Source organism: Enhydra lutris, unplaced genomic scaffold (genome assembly GCF_002288905.1).
Source record: "Enhydra lutris kenyoni isolate GAN:26980312 unplaced genomic scaffold, ASM228890v2 scaffoldscaffold26, whole genome shotgun sequence".
Classification (NCBI taxonomy): Eukaryota; Metazoa; Chordata; class Mammalia; order Carnivora; family Mustelidae; genus Enhydra; species Enhydra lutris.
Genome location: NW_019154110.1, coordinates 26,769,743 through 26,789,751, shown reverse-complemented (window position 1 = coordinate 26,789,751; position 20,009 = coordinate 26,769,743). Strand labels below are relative to the sequence as shown.

The window sequence follows — 20,009 nt, the reverse complement described above, 5'->3', positions numbered from 1 at the left end:
CAGGATGACATACTCTCAAGAACCATTTTTGTGCCGTCAAAGTCAATGTCACAACCTCCATCCCACCCCCAGCTCTGCTCCTTCACCCCACAATATGGGACTTTACCGGTCTCCACCCGTTATCTGTTCTTTTTTTTTTTTTTTAGATGTTTCCAATGGGAGGACAAGAAGGGGGGAGGGGAGGGAAACTTTTTGATAATAGTTGTGATTTTATTGTGTCCAATGCATCAATAAATGAATTCAAGCCCGAGTCTGTATATGCCCTACCTCAACTCGCCCAGCCTTGGGCGGGCTGCCCTACTCTTGGGGAGAAGAGGCGTGTACTAGAGGTCACTGGCTCCCGTGTCTCAGCTATGCTGGGTGTGCACACGAGGAGCATGACGTGGACACAGGAAGTTGTGGGTGACAAGTGTAACCACCCTTCCGAGTCCCAACAGATCTGTCAGCTCCTGAGAAGCTGCTACTGGTTTGCCTTGTTCTGTTCAGGCATCTGAGGTAAGGAGGGGCTGGAGGAGCACCTTGTCCAATCTTCACCATGGCAGCAGGCAGAGAAACACAAGTAATTTATAAATAGAAGTCCAGCTCTGAGCTGAAAACAACCACAGGAAGGGGTGAAGACCAGGCCCCACTGGTGTGAGGTCCGCGGACTGGACACTGGATGGCCGCGGCACTCCTGCCCCCTGGTGGTTGGGGGGAGCAGTGTCTCAGCCTCCAGGGCCAGGAGGCATAGCACCTTGAAGAGGGAGAAGCCAAGGGCACAGTAACGGCCAGCCCCAAGCCACAGGCATGATAAAATCTGAGGGCTGGAGAGGATCCAGAAGATCATCTAAGCATCTCCCATCACCTTACAGATGAGAAAACTGAAACCCAGAGAGGGGAAAGTCCTTGCAGGCTCCCAAAGCCAGCTGGTGAAGCCCAACCATCACTCCATCCCATCTCAGCCAACAGGGGCCATGAGCTCCCTGAGCAGGAAGAGGAAGCAAAACAACTGGGGAGGGGAAGAGTGAAAGCGGAAAATTACACCTCCCAGGAGGCTGGCTTCTTCCAGCCAGGGAGAGGATAGTCAGAGCTGGACTCCAGCAGGCACACGCATGCACACATCTACACACACATACGCCTTTCTCCAGAGTCCAGGCTGGTGCCGTAAGTGTGAGTGTGTGCGCATGTGTGTGTGCCTGTCCCTAGCAAGAAACCCACAGGTGAGGGGACCCCGTGACTGGAACCAGAGCCTGGACCAAGCACTTCTGCATGGCAGTTCTGCTTCCCACCCAGGGCACGTGGTAGGGGACACTGACCCACAACTGCCCCAGGTCACAGCAGCACAGGGATGATGAATGCTGGACAGGAGGGGGCTTGGGGTGGGGGGGACTAGCCTAGATTATCTGCACTTCCCCGAGCTGAGAGGGAGCGAAAGTGACTGAGCCTGGGAGAGCCCAGCTGCCTAGCCTGGGAAGGACAGCTTTGCCTAACCCCACCCCTAGACACATCTTCCAGAGTCCCAGCAGCTGGAATGAGGCTGGGAAGGTGGAGAAGGGATGGCGGCTCTTCAGCCATCCAAGGAGCCGCTGCCCTTGTTCTTGCGGCTGAGGGGAAAAGCAGACTTGCTCTGGGGCTGGGTCATCTTGCTGGCCAGGTAGACGAAGGGCTCCAGCAGGGAGCGGCGGTCGGCCACAGACACCTCCCACAGCTTCACCTTCTCGGACTTGGCCCAGTGCTGAGCCACATCTGGGTCGACACGCCGCTGCTCCTGCAGGTCACACTTGTTGCCCAGGACCACGATGGTGACCTTGGGAAGATGGACAGAGTAGAGACCTGAGGTTGTACAGTGGACCTCAGGCCTGGGTGTGACGGCAGACATCTACCTAGGAGTCCTAAGACGAGCAAAAGTCTCACTGGCTAATGTTTCACCTCTTCCTAGATCAGAAACAATGACTAGAGAGAGGGAGATGGTTGCTTTGTCCTCTCCTTCCTCCACTGAAATTCTGGCCTCATTTACCCTCCCTCCAGGAGTTCCCTTACAAGCCCTCTATCTCCTATACCTGCCCATTACAAGCAATCACTCTGTCTAAACACCTGGTAAGGGAGCATCCCCCAAATTCCTACAGCTTATAGGGGGATTCGGGAACAGAAGGGCCTTCACAGCTAAGAGCAAGGAAGCATCTTCAAGAAAGATTAGTGGGGGCTTCTAGGGTTAGGTCAGGAACCCCCGAAATTAAAGGAAAGCCTCTCTGGTCAAGCTGCCTCAGCACATGGCTGCCTCCAGGGGGAAGACCGCCTCCCGTGGTCTCCATCCATCCCCCATGTGGCTCCCACCCCACCTCCTGGGATACGAATGAAAATCAGAGCCATGCCAGGCTCCCCAAAGCCAGCCCAGGGTCCACTCCTGCTCATCACCAGTGTCCTCCACCCCTTCACACACCTCCTTCTTGTCCTTGGATTTGTCGATCTCCTTCTTGAGCAGCTCCACACGCTGAAAGGACTCTCGGCTGTCCGTGCTGTAGACCAGGACATAGCCGTCAGTGCAGGAGAAGCAGTGCCGGGGCAGCTCAGCCCCATCTCGGAGCCCCCGGGTGTCGTAGAAACGCACCTGCTCCCTCACACCCCGGTCGGTCTCAATGGAGCCCACGTAGATGTCTTCCTGGGTCTCAATCATCTCAGAACCTGTGATAAGATGAAGAGAAAAGTTGTTTGTAGAGAGAAGGCAGATGGAAAATATGAGGGACTGAGTATATCCTAACGAGCTTAACCAGCCCGAGAGAGAAGGGGATGGACAGTCCAGCAGGACTGGATGACTTGGGGGGGTGGGGAGCAGGAAACAGACATTAACCTCATGCTAATCCCATGCTAAGCAAAAGTGTGACTTGAGAACTTTTCCTCCCTGTCTCAAGTATTGGGTTTCCTCTCTTTGGATTTCAATATGCTAGGGTTGGGGTCATTATGCAGATTTTACTCTGTGGGGTGTAATAACCACTACCAGCAGCTTTTAGCCTTTTCGTGTTGTGATCAAATCCTACTTATTCTTCAACTTCTTCCACCATTCCCCCACCCCCAACAACACTCACCTACTACATGGTTCCCATACAGAAGCTGCTCCAGGATTGAAGTTTTGCCCACAGATGCCTGGCCACACACGACTACCTTGCAGCTCTTCCCCATGCTTAGCCTTCAACCTTGAAAAGCAGAAGCATACTTGGTGAGGTGGGATGAAAACAGGGTAGATCTCCCATAACCGAGAGCCCAGGATCTGCACAGAATACACGGCCTCAGGGATGGAGCAACGTCTGTCCCCTCCTAGGGTCAGGGTGTACTGGAATGATATGTCTATGTCCACTAATGGACAGTGAGCTATAATTTATTCATCTTTGTTATAAGCAGTACAGGGCCAGTAACTGGCTCAGGGCAGGTTGTCGGTAAATGCTGCCATAAAGGGAGAAGAGTCTCTGGTTTAAAGGAGCCACTGCCCAGGCTCCCTTCTGTGCACAGGATGTGGAAGACCAGTTGCTGAAGGGAGCGCTGGCTCAGCTTCCGGTCTTGAACCATGACTCCATGGAGAGATAAGCAGGAATGCTATTCCGTGTGGATCTGTCTCAAGCCACTCTTCCTAGGGAGAGTGAGCAAATAAGGAGAGTATTTTGCCTTCTTGTATGATTTACCTGGACAGCAACTAATTCTCTCTAATTCCCAGTCAAGTCAATGGCTAAGATGAACATCAGACAGGAAAGAAAAGAGTGAAAGAATCTAAGGGGAAAAGGCTTTGGAAAGGGGAAAATATGTGCTGCCCTTGGACTGACAAAGCAGAATGAGAAGGCTCAGACACAGAAACCCCTTCTCCGAAGAGGTCCCAGAGAGAGATCTCGTCGAAGGCATCCCAAACACAGGCTTCCAAGAAGGAACCCCCGACCAAGACTGCCCCAGAGAACAGATACAGATGTGTTCCCGAAAGATGTCCCAAACAGAGATCTGTCAAGTAAAATCCTGATACAGATCCTTCCTCCCGCCTGCGGGGCCCGCAACTAAGGGACACCCCCAAGAGAGACTGCCAGAGGGCTTCCGCCACAGATTTCCCCCCGAGGGAATCGGAGACAGAGGCCCGCCACCTAAGGGGGCGCGGACGCAGTGGCCTCCCGGCTCCGTACCTCCCGGAGCCCTCGCAGCACCCCGGCCGGGCCCCTCCAGGAGCGCCGGGACCAGGGGAGGGGCAGCACAGCCACAAGGACTCCGCTTTTCCTCCGGGGTCCTTCCAGGCTCCGTCCGGCCCCGCCCCTCCAGCTTCCGTCCGGCGTGACCAATTCCGGCGGCGGCCAGCGGGAGCCGGACACACAGCGCCCCCAGAGGCCGGCGGGGAGAATGACGGGACCTGGGTGCGCTGTGCACCTGAGCGCACGGTTCTAGGCTCCCTGGAGCGAGGTGCCGGTGTCTCTGATGCCCAGATGTTCTTTCTCTAATGACTACCATAGTGCAGTAACACTTCTTTTATTCAATCGTTTATTCGTCAGATGTCTTCTGAAGACCTACTCTGTGCCAGGTACAAAACCACATGCTGAGAGAAAAATGGACAAATTAGAAGGTCACGGTCGGGAGGAGCTAGACATCTAAACCAACAGTTACAGTACAGCGCAGTGAGAACTATTACGGAGGTGCTGTGGGAACACAGCAAAGGGCATTTAACTTCAGGGACAGCGGGCATCACGGAAAACTTCCTGGAGGAGGTTATGTCTGTTTTGAGATTTTAAGGGTGTGGAAGGAAAGGGTGGAGGAAACCAGCAAAAGTCATGGCATTTTCTGGAACTACAAGTATTTGGGGTCAATACTGATGGTCGAAAGGAGGCAAATAATCAAAGACTTTGTGTGGTAGGTCAAAGAGTTCAAGCTGTATCCTAACAGCGGTGGAAAGCCATTGATAGATTTTATGCCGATGAAGTGGCATGATCACTTTTTGCTTTTAAGAAAGTCATTGGTAATCGCCTCTTGGCCTTTTGGCTAAGATCAAGTGTAGAAAGTCATTGGTAGGAGAAGAAAAAATGGAGGGAGATGAGACTGGGGGCCTGTTAGACGACTATGGTAGTATTACAAGTTTTAAAAATAAAAGTGATGAGAGCCTGAATTGGGATGGAACAGAGAGAGATAGATTGAGAAGACACTGGGTAGGAGAATCACAAGGCTTGGTGACAAATTGGGAATCAGGAGTAAGAAAGAGGGAGTTTATCATGTCTCCTATCTTTCTAATTTGGTGGCCAGTTGCATGGTGAATCCATTTGGCAAGATAAGGAATTCTTTATAAAAAGAGACTCAAGTACTGCATTTGTTTCTTCTTTTGTTGAAAAGTGGGAGAGAATGACACGTTCAACTTAAATATATTATGTCTCCAGGGTTTGTGAAACACCCAAGAGACCCAGTAGATAATTGGATATAGAGATCTAGAATTCACAAATGTGAAGTCTAGGTTAGAGATATCAACGGAGTTCAGTGTCATCTACAGCTAAAATTAAAGTTATGAGAGTAAATGAGTTGGCTTAGATACAAAGAACACGGGGAAAGATAGTCTAAAAACAGGTTGGCTTCCTGCAGTAGATGGTAGACTATGAGCCACTGGCAGACAGGGCAAGTGGTCTGTGAGTCTGTGCCCTCCCAAACTAGCACAAAATAGGCACTTTGGAGAGGCTAATGAATGACTGGCTGGCTGAATGACTTCTCTCTTCCCACCCACTATGCTTTCCCGTCCTTCCCTACCCCGTAGTGGGTGTGGTTTCTGCCCCCTTAGCACTGTGGTAAGCAGGACCTTGGAAGAAGCCTACTGAGAATGGCACATACTAGGGAGGAATGGAGGAAAGGAGTCCATCCTTTTTAAATTCACTTGCCCCCTTCTTATTTTAGTTCCTCTTAACTCTAAAAATTTAACCTCAAACTCCCCTAATTTAACCTCAGGAAACTCCAGTTTAATTCATACCCACAAAAACTATTGGTTTGGGTGAGGGAGGTACTACAAACGTGATTAAGCTGTGTCCTTGCCCTGTCTGAGTTCCCAGTCCAGACTGCATTCGGCAAGACAAGGGTGCTGAGCAGGGTGTTTCTATAAAGGGTGAGAGTACTGGGGACACTATGGAGCAGGGACCTCACCCTGCGAGCTGCCTTATAAACTCCAGGGCAGGGTCTGGGGCGCCGTGCCACCCTCCCTAGACTTAATGCTGAGATGGCACTCCCAGGCAGTTGACATGAAAGCAGCCTCATAAAAGGGTCAGCGTCATTAGGGTGATGAACCAGTTGTTGCTTGGAGATCCAGAGGGGATGAAAGGCGCGGGGTGAAGACGCCCTGCGTTCCCCTGGCTTGGTTGGGCAGGGCTTCCAAGGGCCGATGAAAGCTGAGGAACCTGGGCTCAAAGTGTGTCTTCTTGCCTTTCCTGGGAGGAAGCTGTGGACACACTCCGAGGTCGGGAAGGTAGTAGTGGGAGATCTTTTCCTCCGGAGTCCCGGGTCATCGAGTCCTCAACCCAACTTAGACTCTCCTGCACCTTACCGGAGACGCTCTACGATTGCAAGTTGCTATGGCAACGAAGCTTTCAGCATACTGAGGACAACTCAGGCCTAGAGAGGCGTCACCCTCCTTATCCCCCCCACTTCCGACCCACGGATAAAGTGGCGCCCCCTACGCACAGGAACGGTCCCTGGGCCCCCGCCCCAGCGCGGAGACCACCGTGGACCTCCGGGGGCGGGAGGCCGCTCTGGCCCCAAGCAGAGCCTCTCGCTGGTAGACGGGCCCGAGGGGGCCTCTCTGGGCGCAGCGCTGCTGAGCTGCTCGATGCTCCAGCCGGAAGTGCTCTTCATCGCCTGCCTCCCACCCGCCTCTCTGGTCCCGGCGGTAAGATGGCGGCTGCCGCGGAGTGCGATGTGGTAATGGCGGCGACCGAGCCAGAGCTGCACGACGATGAGGAAGCGAAGAGGTAACCGGGTAGCGGGGGAATAGAAGGGGCGAGCTTCAGCTCCATGACCCCGGGAAACCCGTCCCTGCCATGATGCGACCCCTGTTGAGGCGATGCCCCGCCCTCCGCGACCCGACCCCCCCCCCCCCCATTTGAGAGAAGTCCGGATAGACCCTCTGAAGGGGCGCTCCCGGAGGTCGGCCCTCCCCTCCTGCTTCCGCCTGGTTGGGGAGCAGAGGCACGGCCTTGTTCTCCAGCCAGGAGGAACGTCGCCCTTATCGTAGAGGCCGGGTCTTTTAGGGGAATCTCAGAGGTCTGTTGTGGGGTGGGGGAGGCTGCGCGGCGACGATGACGACTTCCTTACATCGCCCCCCCGGCCCCCCTTCTCTTGTTAACTTCTGTGCATTGTTGTCTGCCAGCACTTTGCATCTCCAAAGCCCTTGTTCTCTTCACCCCCTGTTCTCACCCCCACTGTTCAGTAATGTACCCCAGCGACCACTAGGCTGGGTCCGAGTGTGTCTCCATTATTGACCTGGTGTCCCTTCCCCGTACCCCAGAAGTCGGAGATGAAAGAGAAAGAAGGAAGAAGAGTGAGGGCCTTCTCTCATGCTCTGCACGTCAAACTCCTGCCCCTCCGTCCTTCCGGAGGAAGATCCTCATTCTTCCCAGGGCTGTGCTTTCTTAAGTTAAACAGCAGAGAGGAAGGCAACTGTTTGGGCGCTGTTGGCACTGCTGGGCAGCCGCAGTGGCTCGAGATTGCCAGTCTGGACTAGCCAAGGGAGCTGCTGAGTGAGTGGTTTTCGAGAACACTCTGGATTCTGGCTACAGCTAAGGCAGACTGTTGGAAGTTGGTTGGAACACGATTGTGGGTAGTTATACTTGTGCTAATCCTGAAGGAGAATTAAGGAAAAGGTTCGGAAAGCCCGGAGCCCTTTCCTATCAACTGCAGATTAATTGACTACAAGTCCCTCAGTCTCCTTCCCTCATCTTTCAGGTCTTTGTACTAAACCCTGTATGGCTTCAGTCTGGCTTCATGAGATTGGAAACCAGGATTCTTGAGAATTTTTTACTATCCAAGTTAGAAATACAGGAGGTACTCACTATGGCGGAATGAATAGTAACCAAGCTTCAGGGTAGTTTACTGCACCCTGTATCCCGAGATCTCTTGGGAACTGAGAGGCTTGACAAAGTGTGTAGTAAGCCCCAGGGATAATCAGAGAAGGCAGGATACCAGAGTCTAGTCTGTTCTTAGTTTTGAGTTTTCACATCATACCTAGTTCTTCTCAGGTGTTTAGAATTAAGCATCAGTGAGGAACTACCAAATGAGAAACAACCCCCACCCATCTCAACCCCCCACAGACAGAGCTTACATTAATTGCAAGAATTTACTTGGTATTATGAAGAGTTCAGTGGGGGTGTTTTGTGTGCTATAAATAGGGACCTGGGCTATATGTAGTAATTTGAAAAAAACCTTCACCTACTTAGTATAGATCTTTGTGCCTAATTGGAGTTTTACTTCAAAGCCCTCTATCTAAAGCAGGTCCTTTTTTAAACAAACAAACAACAGAAGTTATAGTAAATGAACCTGAAGTTGTATTAAGAAATGGAAAATAGGTGATGCTGTAACATGACCACATCACACAATAATACAGTAATTGGTAGCAGTACAGCAGAATAAGGAGGGGTGTTGACTTAGGTTAACTGCCTTATTTTGTAGAATTTAAGATGTCCTTGAGTGTAAAATGCATAGTTGTCTTATCTACCACTGAGGAAAAGTACTGTAAATTTAAATATGAAAAAAATATATCTCTGTTAAATAGACTTATACGTAATACATATTTATATAGATCTCTTTTAGTTATAGTAAGACATGGATATTTATTATATACAACTTAGGTGAGCAAATCGAAAGGAAAATATAGTGAAATAAAACTCACATTTTTACTTCCTGCCATATAAAAGGCATCCTTAGGAGAGTAAACACTAGGCTCTTGTTAATAAGAAAAAGCCTTGTTTATGTATGCTTTTCCAGTGCTGAAAATTGTGTGATGATGTAGAAGTTCGGGAGGAAGGTGGTTTTACATTTTTCATGTATCCTGTAATCCTGTGTAGTCATAGCAGGGCATGGGATAGGGACATCCCTTACAGATGCCCTTTAGTCATTTGGCCAAGTTTGTGTCTCTTGTTACAGTCCTGCTACTAGTTCACTTGGGGACACAGGAGTTGATGGGTCTCTTGGGTTGTTTTTGTGCAGTCCAACAAGGAGTCCTTCCTTCCTTGCATCTTGGCTCAAGGGCATGCTGCCGCTGCTAAATTGTTACAGTCCCACAGGGGCAAAGTGAGAAGAGCTTTCAAGACGTGGGGACTCACGGTTGCAGCATTTTAAATGGCTAAATGTTTTATTTCGTTAGCTTTAGTGTCTCTAGAGAGAAAAGAAATTGACTTTTTTTTTTTTTTTTTTTTTTGGCTGTCACTCTGACAAAGTTCTTTTCCCCCCATAGCAGCTGAGAGGCTAAAATAAAAGTTGTATTAGTTGGCACTCCAAAATAGATCAGGGTTCTGAACATGAAGATGATTTATTTCTCTTTGCCCACCAGAATAGAGAAAGCTACTTGGGGAGCCAGAGAGCTAAATTTCAGAGGTTTTACAATTCAGCTAATTTAATTTAATTTAATTTCAAGCGTTACACTTTTCTGGGAAGTTGCTGACTGCTTTATCTGATATATGAATTCCTGTTTCCAGTGAAGGCTCTCTGGTCACATTTCCTGGGCTAGGGAGGTATCTGTAGGTAGTCTTTATTATGGTAAAATCGAAGGATTTTAAGTTGCTCATCAATAGAGGAAACACTTCTGTGTCTCAGCATGTATCCAGCGTGACTGGATAATAGGGTCTAAAGGAACCAATGGAAGCTGTAGATTTAGGAAATAGAACATACTTATCAGATTCCTTGATCTGATTATCTCTGTGTCTGTTTTCATGGTGGACTCAAGCAAGAACATTAGGTCCTTTCTTGGTATCCAGGTATCTAAACTCTGTAGAGTTTGTCTTTTATTTCTCTATTCATGTTGGTGGTGGGAAACACTGAACCCTGAATCCATATCTCCGGGTCTTCTGCAGTTGCTGTTTATTTACTACAGCTTCCTGGGACATTTTGGAGTTCATGGCCATAACTGAAGAGCTTGTGGGGATGCCCTCCCCAGCTCTTCTTCCTCTGTTTTAAATTCTTAGGGATTTGTCTCTCTAAATTTTCTCTTGAAGTTCCAAGGTAGGCAGCTAAACATTTCAGTGAGCACACAGGCTGAAGGGGATATTATCTTTGACCTTAAATTCAAGTCAGTGAAAACACTGCTTTCACCCTTCATTTTCATGTTGGTATACTTTAAATGTGGGGTCAGAGGTGGAGAAATGGGAGGCGGGACAAATAAGTCATGGTTAAGGAAAGGATAAAGTTAGGAATACAGAATCCTGAATACCAGGATTGAACTTGATTGATTGATTAATTGAACCTGATGTTAACAAGTGGTGAAATTGTTAAATCAGGGGAGCCTAGCTGGCTCAGTTGATAGAGCATACGACTCTTGTTCTTGTGGTTGTGAGTTCCATCCCCATGTTGGGTGTAGAGATTACTTAAACATCTTTTAAAAAGTTGTTAAATCATAACTGGAGTTAAGGTAGAGTGCAGAGGAAGAGTCTCTCTGTCCTTGCTGCTTTAATTCAGGTCCACATACTGACCAGAACCAGAAACCAAATTGAGCCAAGTCGAATGGCAGTTGCTCTAGTGTGTAGTCCATTCCCAACGACCAGAAATCTGATTGGCTTAAAACCCAGGCTTATTGAACATTCTAGCCAATCAGGGATGAGTGTAGTCATTGAAGCTAGTATTTTAAAAGTTTTTAAAAGCTGAGTACTGGGCACTTGCCTTTGGTTTTTTTTCTCTAGGACTTTAGAAGATTGGAGAACAATGGTCAGCGGCTACCTAGGTGCCTTGGTCTGATGCACAGTCCCTCTGAGAGCCCATTTCTCCCTTACTCCACTAATGTTTGGTCCCTTTTCTTCAGTGCTGAGTGATGTGGAAGTTACTTAGAGGTCGTTCCAGGTATTCTTTTAAACTCTCTGAATTTCAGCAGTAAGAACAGGATTCATTGCACAAGTTATCTCAATGCTGTTCATTTTATTGGACTGAAAATTTTTTCCCTTCCCCATCTAAATCAAAATAGCAGTTCCTGTGTTTTATCCCACCATTGGCAGAGGTGTGAGTGTTTGAGACTTTTGAGAATGAAAATATGAAGAGGAGGGATGCCTGGGTGGCTCAGTGGGTTAAAGCCTCTGCCTTCGGCTCAGGTCATGATCCCAGGGTCCTGGAATTGAGCCCCACATGGCTCTCTGCTCAGCAGGGAGCCTGCTTCTCCCTCTCTCTATGCCTGCCTCTCTGCCTCCTTGTGATCTCTGTCAAATAAATAAAATCTTAAAAAAAAGAAAAGAAAATATGAAGAGGAATATTGACTTTCAGAGTCTAATTCTGACCCCTAATATTCTCTGTCTCATTTTTGTGGGGAGACCAGATTGTCAGATAAGCAAAGTGTTAACCATCTCTTTTGATTTCATTATTAGGCTTTTGGGGAGGGTATATCAGGCAAGCAACATTTTTCTCTTATTCTTGGGAGTTTCTGTCCTGCAAGTTCTTCCTCCAACAGTTTGCTCCAAGATAGTCAATCACCTGTTAAAGTAAGGAACCAAGATAACTTTTAGTATTTTTTGTGAGAACTTTAGAAGCCACATACCAGTTGACAATCTAGACTCCCCACTCTGGTTCCCACTTCCACCCCTCGCTCCCCCCAAAACTCAGAAAGCAGCCTTTTTCTTAATTATAGTTCCTTAGTTCTAGATTTTTGTTGGGTGCTAATGTCCCAATGAGGGTAGTAGGAGATCTCACAGAGTAGGGAACCGAGGGATAGAAAATGGTGGGTTTGGGGGTATGTTATGAAAACAAGACTGACTGTTGCTGAGAGGCCAGGACTTATGTCCTCAGATTAGCTTCTGAGAAGTTTCTCAGAGGCAGCATTATGGTTGGGTCTCCTCTCCCCTGGAGTAAAGGTTAGGTAGATGCCAGCTTGTGACACCTCCCATTTAAGGAACTAGCATAAATATATTGTGGTTGAGTCAACTGTTTCATGGGAATATCTTTCTGTGGGTAACAATAGGATTTCTGTCTGGGTCAATTGATTAGTTGATTGCTTTTTTCCCCCCACACTGAATAAGACATTGCCAACTCCAGTGTGTTGCCTGGTGTCCTTCCCTACTTGAGCAGTAGAGAGTGCTGCTGCCTTGTGTAGACTTTATCTGTGACTCCCCTTGGTCCTTTCTGGCCCTGCCCCTGTTGAGGCATACCTCCCCCCACCCCCAATGTTCAGAAAGAGAACAACTTGAACTGGTATGTTAATGAGTTTTCTTCATCTTTGTCTCCTCCCCTCTTTTTGGGAGAAGGATTGGTATTTTAATTATGTTTTAAAGTGAAAATAGAAGCTGTTTATTCTAAAGCAAAGGTAAAGGAAGTGGGTAAAGGAAGGTGGGTAGCTCACTTTTACCACCTGGTGGAGAACCCACCCTCTGTTTTCTCTGGACCATTTTGAAGCCTTCATTCATACCCAGTATATAGCACCTTGCATTCAGCAAGCGCTGAGTCCGTGGAATTGTTCCACCTACCTATATAGATAAAACTTGTCATTTCATCCGTAGACTAGTTAGAAAACGAAGAAAGAATAGTATGTGTTTGGTAAGATGGAATAAAAGGCTCCTGGGCTTCTTTTACTTATTCTCTCATGGAGGTCAGAGAGAGTACAACATGAAACAGGCCCTCTGACATGCCTTTGGGGACAAGAGGTCTTGGGCTGTGGGAAGGAGGAAGGAATTTCTACTCTGAGACTGGCCAAGATCCCGTAAATTCTAAAGGGTGGAGGATGTTTCTAGATCAAAGAACAACTAGTATACTTGACTGAATAAGAGAAATGGGTGCAACAGTCACAGAGTGAAGGTGACATTTTGGAAGTAGTAAATATGGTAAGAATGCCTAAAGGATATTTGTCTTAGGGACAGTATAAAGTGTTATTGTTAATAGGTAGCTTTTTCTGAGATTCTTCCTGCCAGTAGAATGGTCTCCAGAACCCAAGGCCCTGAAACACTCCTCTGTGCTCTAACAAAAGAAATCATCTTGTCCTGAGTTGTATTTTTAGCAGTTAGATTTTTCTTCCACATCAAAAGTAGCCGAATACATCAAGAAAATGCAAAAAAGAGAAAAAAAATCTCATTCAAGCTTCTGTATCTCTTTTGATTTAAAGTTTTTTGTTTTTTTTTTTAAGATTTTATATATTTATTTGACAGAGAGAGACAGCGAGAGAGAGAATACAAGCAAGGGGAGTGGGAGAGGGAGAAGCAGGCTTCCTGCCCGATGTGGGGCTCGATCCCAGGACCCTGGGATTTTGACCTGAGCTGAAAGCAGACACTTAACGACTGAGCCACCCAGGCGCACCTTGATTTAAAGTATTATTAATGGCTATTAGAAGAGCTGAACTTGGGGCACCTGGGTGTCTCAGTAGGTTAAGCCTCTGCCTTCAGCTCAGGTCCTGATCTCAGGGTCTTGGGATCAAGCCCCGCAGCATTGGGCTCTCTGCTCAGCAGGGAGCCTGCTTCTCCTCCCTCCCCTCTCTGCCCGCCTTTCTGCCTACTTGTGATCTGTCAAATAAATAAAATCTTTAAAAAAAAAAAAAAAAAAAGAAGAAGAAGACCTGGACTTTATCAAAAATATATTATTCTAGCCAAATACTTGAAATAAGTAAAAACAGTCAGGTGTGTTTTTCTCATAAAAAAATCTAATCCACATTTCCTAAGTTGCAGATGTTATAGAATAGTGAACTGTTCTAGTCCTTTTTTTTTTTAAGATTTTATTTATTTATTTGATAGCAGAAGCAGCAAGGAGAAGCAGGCTTCCCGCTGAGCAGGGACCCCAGGGCCAGAGCTCCATCCCAGGACCCTGGGATCACACCTCAGCCAAAGGCAGACGGTTAATAGACTGAACCACCTAGGCACTGCACTTTTTTTTTTTTTTTTTATGCACAGAGTTAATAAACCTTAAAGTGACACTGTACAGATACTGAAGCATCTCATCCCCATTTTAATAATACACAAATACATGAAATGTGAAGCATTTCCAAAGAGAACTCAGTCATATTGAGGGCGTTTTCCAAAACTGCCACCCAGTGTACCCTGCATTCATGAAAGCTGATGAGTAAAATTCTCTAACTTTCTCATTGCTAAAAGATAGACCAGTTGGTCGAAGGTGAAGATCTTGCTTTACCATTCAACTTGGAAGTATTGAGAAAGACAATGGAGATTTTTATAGGGCATCTAATTTGGGTCCCATTGCAATGTGAAGTATGGTATTTGAATGTATGTTTAATTTAGCTGAGCTATAAACGTGCAGAGTCGACTGGTCATCATAAGCCCAAGTCGTCTGAATTGGTCACATGATGCTGAGCCTTGCTAAGACCTGTGTGATACCAAATGGTTCCCTTGGCACTGTTCGTTGGAGTAATTAGCGTCAGTGATGAATGAGTGCTGCCTTGGGGGAGAGAGAATATAATTGCATGATCAGAGGATATACAGATTTTTAACACGTGTAGTGTAGAAGAGCAGGTGTCAGGCTGCAGTTTTCTCATTGATGAAGTTATTTCCAAAAAATAAAGAAATACATCTTAAAACAGCAAAGCAGACCAAGAGTGGAATGTAGTCTCCTTACCTGTTTCTGTCAGAGAGAAGGCTGCCCAGGTCCTCCAGCGCAGTCTCTATTGTGGTGGAACCCCCCCCCCCCCCCGCCCCCTGGTACTTCCAAAGAGGATAGAAGTTTTTAAAAATCTTTCAGTAGCTCTTTTCATAGGAATTTGTTGCTGGCTGTTAAAGTGAAAGGACTGGTTTGGTGGAGGGTAGAGTCTTTCCCAGCATCTCCTGGCAAGTCAGAGATGAAGCTTATTCTGCTTAGAGATTTGGTGGGAAACTAGATAAATTAGTTTTAATCCAAAAACCTTGACATTGGCTAACAGGATCTAGTGGGAAAAAATCTGGGACTGTCAGAGTTAGGCCGCTTGTGCAGCTGCCTTGGATACTTCACTGGCTCTTCCTCCGTTGAAGGACCTGAGAGAATATTGCCTTAACCACTTCAGGAGGCCCATGAATGCCTTCGAAATCTGAAAAAGTTCTAGAGATGTAGTGTAGCTATTAATAGGTCCAGTAGGTCAGTTATGGCCAAGTCTCTATCTTGATGTGGTATTATATTTCAGGGTTTAGTCTGAATTTTATTTTGTGGCCATAGAAAATAACCTGTAGTGTCATTTAGTCCATTGTGCACCTCTTTCTTCTTTTTGGTTGGTCCAGGCGGACCTAATTAATTCTAGTCCTTCCTTTCCCAGTGCTATGTTTTGGTAGCTACATGTTGTAACTTCACTTGGTTATCAAATCCACTGATGCCGGCGGTGAGTGGAGTGACAGATACCAGCACCAGACTGCCCTCAATTCCCTCGTTAACCAGCTCTTCTCCTTCTTTTCCAGTCCCACGCCTTTGACATCTCATCCTTCAGTCCCTTTGCTGTAAGGGCAACTTGAACAAGCTTCAGCCCTTTCTCAGACTCCCAGGGCAGGACTTGAGAATGGATTTGACCCTGGAATTGTTCCTGATGCAGCCTTGTTCAGTTCTTGCTGCTGCCATGCTGGATTCCAAAGATCCACTTTTTCCTCGGCTGGTCTCACAGGGTCAGGCCCATTGGTTAAAGCATGTCGTGTATTTGGTGGGGAGGTTCAAAACGATGGAGGGACTCCACTTTGGGAGTTGGACCTGGAGGCAAAAAATAAGCATTCAGCCTAAAAGCACTAAGTGCCCATTGTTCAGGCAGCTGTAAATCAACCATGTTTCTATGAAAATAAGTCCTTTTCATGAGGCAGTTGTGTGGGAATAGCTAATTCTGGCCTGATGCTGTGCAGTGTGAGATTAAAAACATGGTAACTTGTCACAACACAATTCTTCTTGTTCTCTCTGCTGTGGGCTGACTCTACATTACTCGCTTTGTTTGCTCTAGAATGGAATCTACTCACCATTTACTAAAATGAAATGCATTTCTTGGGGGAGGCAAAGTCCAGTTCACTAGGTCTTATATCTTAAAGAGAAAGGAGCCCTGCTCTCTCTGTGACTAATTGTTAGGAATGTCATTTAGCTTGTTTAAATCCAGATTGTAGTTCTGGAGTTGGATTTTATATGCTGGGGCTATTTTATGTCTTAGTTTGAAGAAATTCACATTCATTGCCCATGTCTTGTCCCTAGCAGGACAGATTAATTTTTAAAGTCTTAAGCAATAGCTAGAGATGAGCATTGGAGAGAAAGCTTAGCATGGTAGACAGTGCAGAAGCTTTGGAATCTGTCATATTTGGCTTGACATCCTGACCCGGGGCCAGTTTTTAATCTCTACCCCTTATTTAACTTCTCTGAGAAATGGGAATAATGTAACACCTGGTAGGAAGATAACGCATGGAAAGTGCCAGGCTTCAGAAATTATTTCTGGCTTTCCACAGAAGTCATTTTTTGTGTTTTTATAGAAGCTGGTGCTGAAGTCCCTCGCCTCCACGAAAGTTGGTGTTTTAGGAAAGAAAGGGCACCTTTCTGTAGCTCTACAGATTGCTTCCCCTTTGACTAACAAGCTTTCTACTGCTAATACGGTGTCTTTTCAAGGGCCTAGATACCCTTGGTTTTCCTCAAGGATTTGTGTATTCTTAGCCACCAGCCAGCTAAAGAGAAGACTAGGTCTTCTTAGGTGCACTGTAGGCCCAATGTTTCCTTTGAATTACCACTCCATTTCTTCAGTCGTCTGACTCAGCTTCTGACATCCAGTGTTGGGGAAGCCCTTTCTTCAGATCTCTTGACATGTCTCCTCTTAAAGGATAGGCTCCTCATAGTTTTATAGTGCCTTGCTTAATTTAGAGCTGCAGGATGGTGTACACCATGTAGAAAGGTTGCAGTTGGTCCTGTAAATCTTGCAGTTGGGGGGATCCTTCTTAAGGACTGTTAATAGCAAATGGCCGCTTTATAGCATTGTACCAGTTGGTGTAAATTAATTCAAACAGATTTATGTCCATCGCAGTTTAAATCTGTCAACATTTATAGATCATTCCCATTTTCCTTCTCCTTTCTTCTAGCAGCCTTTTTATGTTAGTAGGGCTTGCCAGGACAGTACTGGAGAAGAATGCAAAGGGAGATCACTTCAATAAAAGGAGGGCGGCTTTGCCACTTTATAGTTTAAAATACGTAAGTAAATAAATCAAATCTTCCCAGTGCCGATGTCCATAGAATCAAGCTGTAAACTCCCATACCATCACTATGTTAAGAATTAGGTACTTCTGTCCCTATGTCCCTTGCACTGGATTCTTTTTTGGGTGTGTAGAGGACAGAAAAAGAAACAGATTCTTCCGTATTACAAAAATGCTCAGATATTTAGTTATGTTGCAGGAATCACTTGGGTAAAGAATTAATCTTTGTCACTCAGTTTGGTCATTAAAATGATTTGGTGTATCTTTGATAGAGGTTACTAGTTCTTTTAAAACATTGTTAGTCATGTCTTACCCGATTCTCGTTCCTTGATCTGGAATATAATTCTCCTTACATAACATTATTCCTTTCAGAAAGTACAATTTGTCTAATGGCACAGCTTCAAAAATGGATCTTGGAATAGGGCAGAAATTCTGGTATTATCCACTTGGTGGTTATACAAGGTACTATAGGAATGGTAGGGGGGCATAAGTACCCACATAGATTTGATAGGCAGAGAGAACATCAGTAGATGGGTACAAATGAGAGCATGGCACTTGCAGGCTATACCTCATATGTCCCTGTTATCCAGGTTCTTGGTCTCTGCTGTCACTCAGCTCCGTCCTCCATCTTAAACACCAATGTGCTGTGCTTTTAACTCCTTTGCCACCTGCTTTTGCTCTGCTTGTCCTTTCAGTGACAAATGGATGAGCCAGTTTTCAAGAAAGTAAATCAATAGAACTCTAAGGATGTGACCCATTTCACATTCAGAAATCATTGCCCCTGAATGGAGTGATCTGTAACTGAATTTTTATGTTTGCTAAAGAGGCAGCAGTAGTGACACAGTGGAAAGAAAACAAATGTAAAAATTCAGGGGCACCTGGCTGGCTCAGAGGAACATGCAACTCTTGATCTCGGGATAATGCGTTTGAGCCCCATGTTGGGTGTAGAGATTATTTAATAAATAAATAAACTTTAAAAATTTCAGTCTCTGTGAAAGGATGTCTAATAGGCAGGAATAGCGAGGAAAGGCAGGTAACATGAGAGAAGTTTTCTCTGTTTAGTTTGAATGTATCTAAGTGACCAAAAGAATAGCATCAAACAAATCTATAAATTCCTTCAAGTATCACACTAACTTTCAGCTCAGTATGCTTGGGGCTCTAGACCAAAGATTGCTCCCATGAGATTTACAGAGGTGAGTCCTTGTGTGTAACATGCTCCTCTTTCTCTTTCCTTTTCAGGGAAGCAGAGTCTTTCAAGGAACAAGGAAATGCATACTATGCCAAGAAAGATTACAATGAAGCTTATAACTATTATACAAAAGCCATAGGTGAGAAGGACCTGCCGCTTATGTTGGAAGATAAATTTGCTAAATATAAATTCTGTTATAAGTAGCGCCTCGTGAAAAAGTAGCCTTTGGCTTAGTGGGTTCATAACTTACTCTGTGAAATCTTTCAAACTTAATTGGCTTATGAGGGATGACCTATAAATGGGTAGTTCATTTGACAAATTAAAGGCAAGTCCAGAAATTCTAGATACGGCAAAAAGATAATCCGCCTACATGCATCTCAGCCATTTCCGGCTCATTTAACCATGTTAGAAAATGGCCCTTATGGATATTAATTATCAGATCTTAACAACTTTCATGCCTCATCTGCCAGCATATTTTAATCCCATGTCAGCGTGTTTCTCACCTAACTTGCTTGCAGGCTCTCCAACCCTAATTCAACAAATGCAAATTCATTTTTATCTCTCATTATCTGTAATACAATTCATTAAGAAGATAAATGTGCTGGCCCCTCCCCTTTAAAGGATAATCAGTGCACTTTAAAGCTATCATAAATTATTTTTAAGTAACTATTTTTTTAATTGGTCATACTGTTGCTGCTGTTTGCACAGGTAGTCAGAATTTCGGCCGTGGCCTTTTAGAGTTTGTCAGCATTCCTATCATAGTTTGATTGCCTTGATGTAGTTCTGAGGGGAGATGGCCCCTGCGTTTTTGAAGCAGTGACCCATGCTAAGCTTTATTTTATTTTCTTCTGCCTTTCCTGTAGATATGTGTCCTAAAAATGCTAGCTATTATGGGAATCGAGCTGCCACTTTGATGATGCTTGGAAAGTTCCGGGAAGCTCTTGGGGATGCACAGCAGTCAGTGAGGCTGGATGACAGTTTCGTCCGGGTACGTAATGTGACCATCCGTGGGGAGGACTGGTTGCTGCAGTTGCGTTCCTCTAGCCCAGGTCTTCTCCGTCTTGACACCGTAGACACTTGGGACCAGATAATTCTTTGTTGTGGGGGGGCTATCCTGTGTGTTGTGTGACATTTAGCAGCATCTCTTTAACCACGAGGTCTAAGTAGCACCCCTTCTCCCAGGCTGTGACAACCAAACATGTCTCCAACGTTGCTCACCGTACCATGGAGGGCGGAATCTCCCCTGGGTGAGAACCGCTGCTCTGGCACTTTCATCCCATGCTGGTTTTGTGTGGGTGTTTGTTGCTGCTGTTGGTTGCTCTCTGCTTGGCCAATCATGCTCCTTTTCTTCGCTCTTTGCATTTCTTCTAGGGACATCTACGAGAGGGCAAGTGCCACCTATCTCTAGGGAATGCCATGGCGGCATGTCGTAGTTTCCAGAGAGCCCTAGAACTGGATCACAAAAACGCTCAGGCACAACAGGAGGTATGGTTCTGGTCTTGTCCATATGGAAAGAGACACTGTGGTATAGTGACCTGAAAGTCAGAACTGAGAGCTCA

The 20,009-nt window shown here is 46.1% G+C and overlaps 2 protein-coding genes across 3 annotated transcripts in view; one reads left to right on the top strand and one right to left on the bottom strand.

Moving 5' to 3' along the window:
• Nucleotides 1-195: 195 nt before the first annotated feature.
• LOC111151452 (NFKB inhibitor interacting Ras like 2) lies at nt 196-4,244 on the bottom strand. Its single transcript, XM_022509453.1, has 4 exons — nt 4,137-4,244; nt 3,063-3,170; nt 2,420-2,661; nt 196-1,786 (listed from the first exon to the last, which is right to left on the bottom strand). Exons 2-4 carry the CDS (start codon nt 3,154-3,156, stop codon nt 1,547-1,549), a joined length of 576 nt encoding a protein of 191 aa, XP_022365161.1. The 5' UTR covers nt 3,157-3,170; nt 4,137-4,244; the 3' UTR covers nt 196-1,546.
• Nucleotides 4,245-6,843: 2,599 nt separating this feature from the next.
• Nucleotides 6,844-20,009, top strand: part of LOC111151333 (DnaJ heat shock protein family (Hsp40) member C7) — a 28,909-nt gene continuing 15,743 nt past the window's right edge. The window contains exons 1-4 of one of the 2 annotated variants that reach the window (XM_022509259.1): nt 6,844-6,938; nt 18,501-18,589; nt 19,314-19,438; nt 19,822-19,935. In XM_022509259.1, the coding sequence (XP_022364967.1) occupies nt 6,862-6,938; nt 18,501-18,589; nt 19,314-19,438; nt 19,822-19,935 (405 nt within the window). In that variant the 5' untranslated portion in view covers nt 6,844-6,861. Of the gene's footprint in view, nt 6,939-15,595; nt 15,717-18,500; nt 18,590-19,313; nt 19,439-19,821; nt 19,936-20,009 lie in introns of those variants that run through there. The other variant, XM_022509260.1, reaches the window with a different exon arrangement.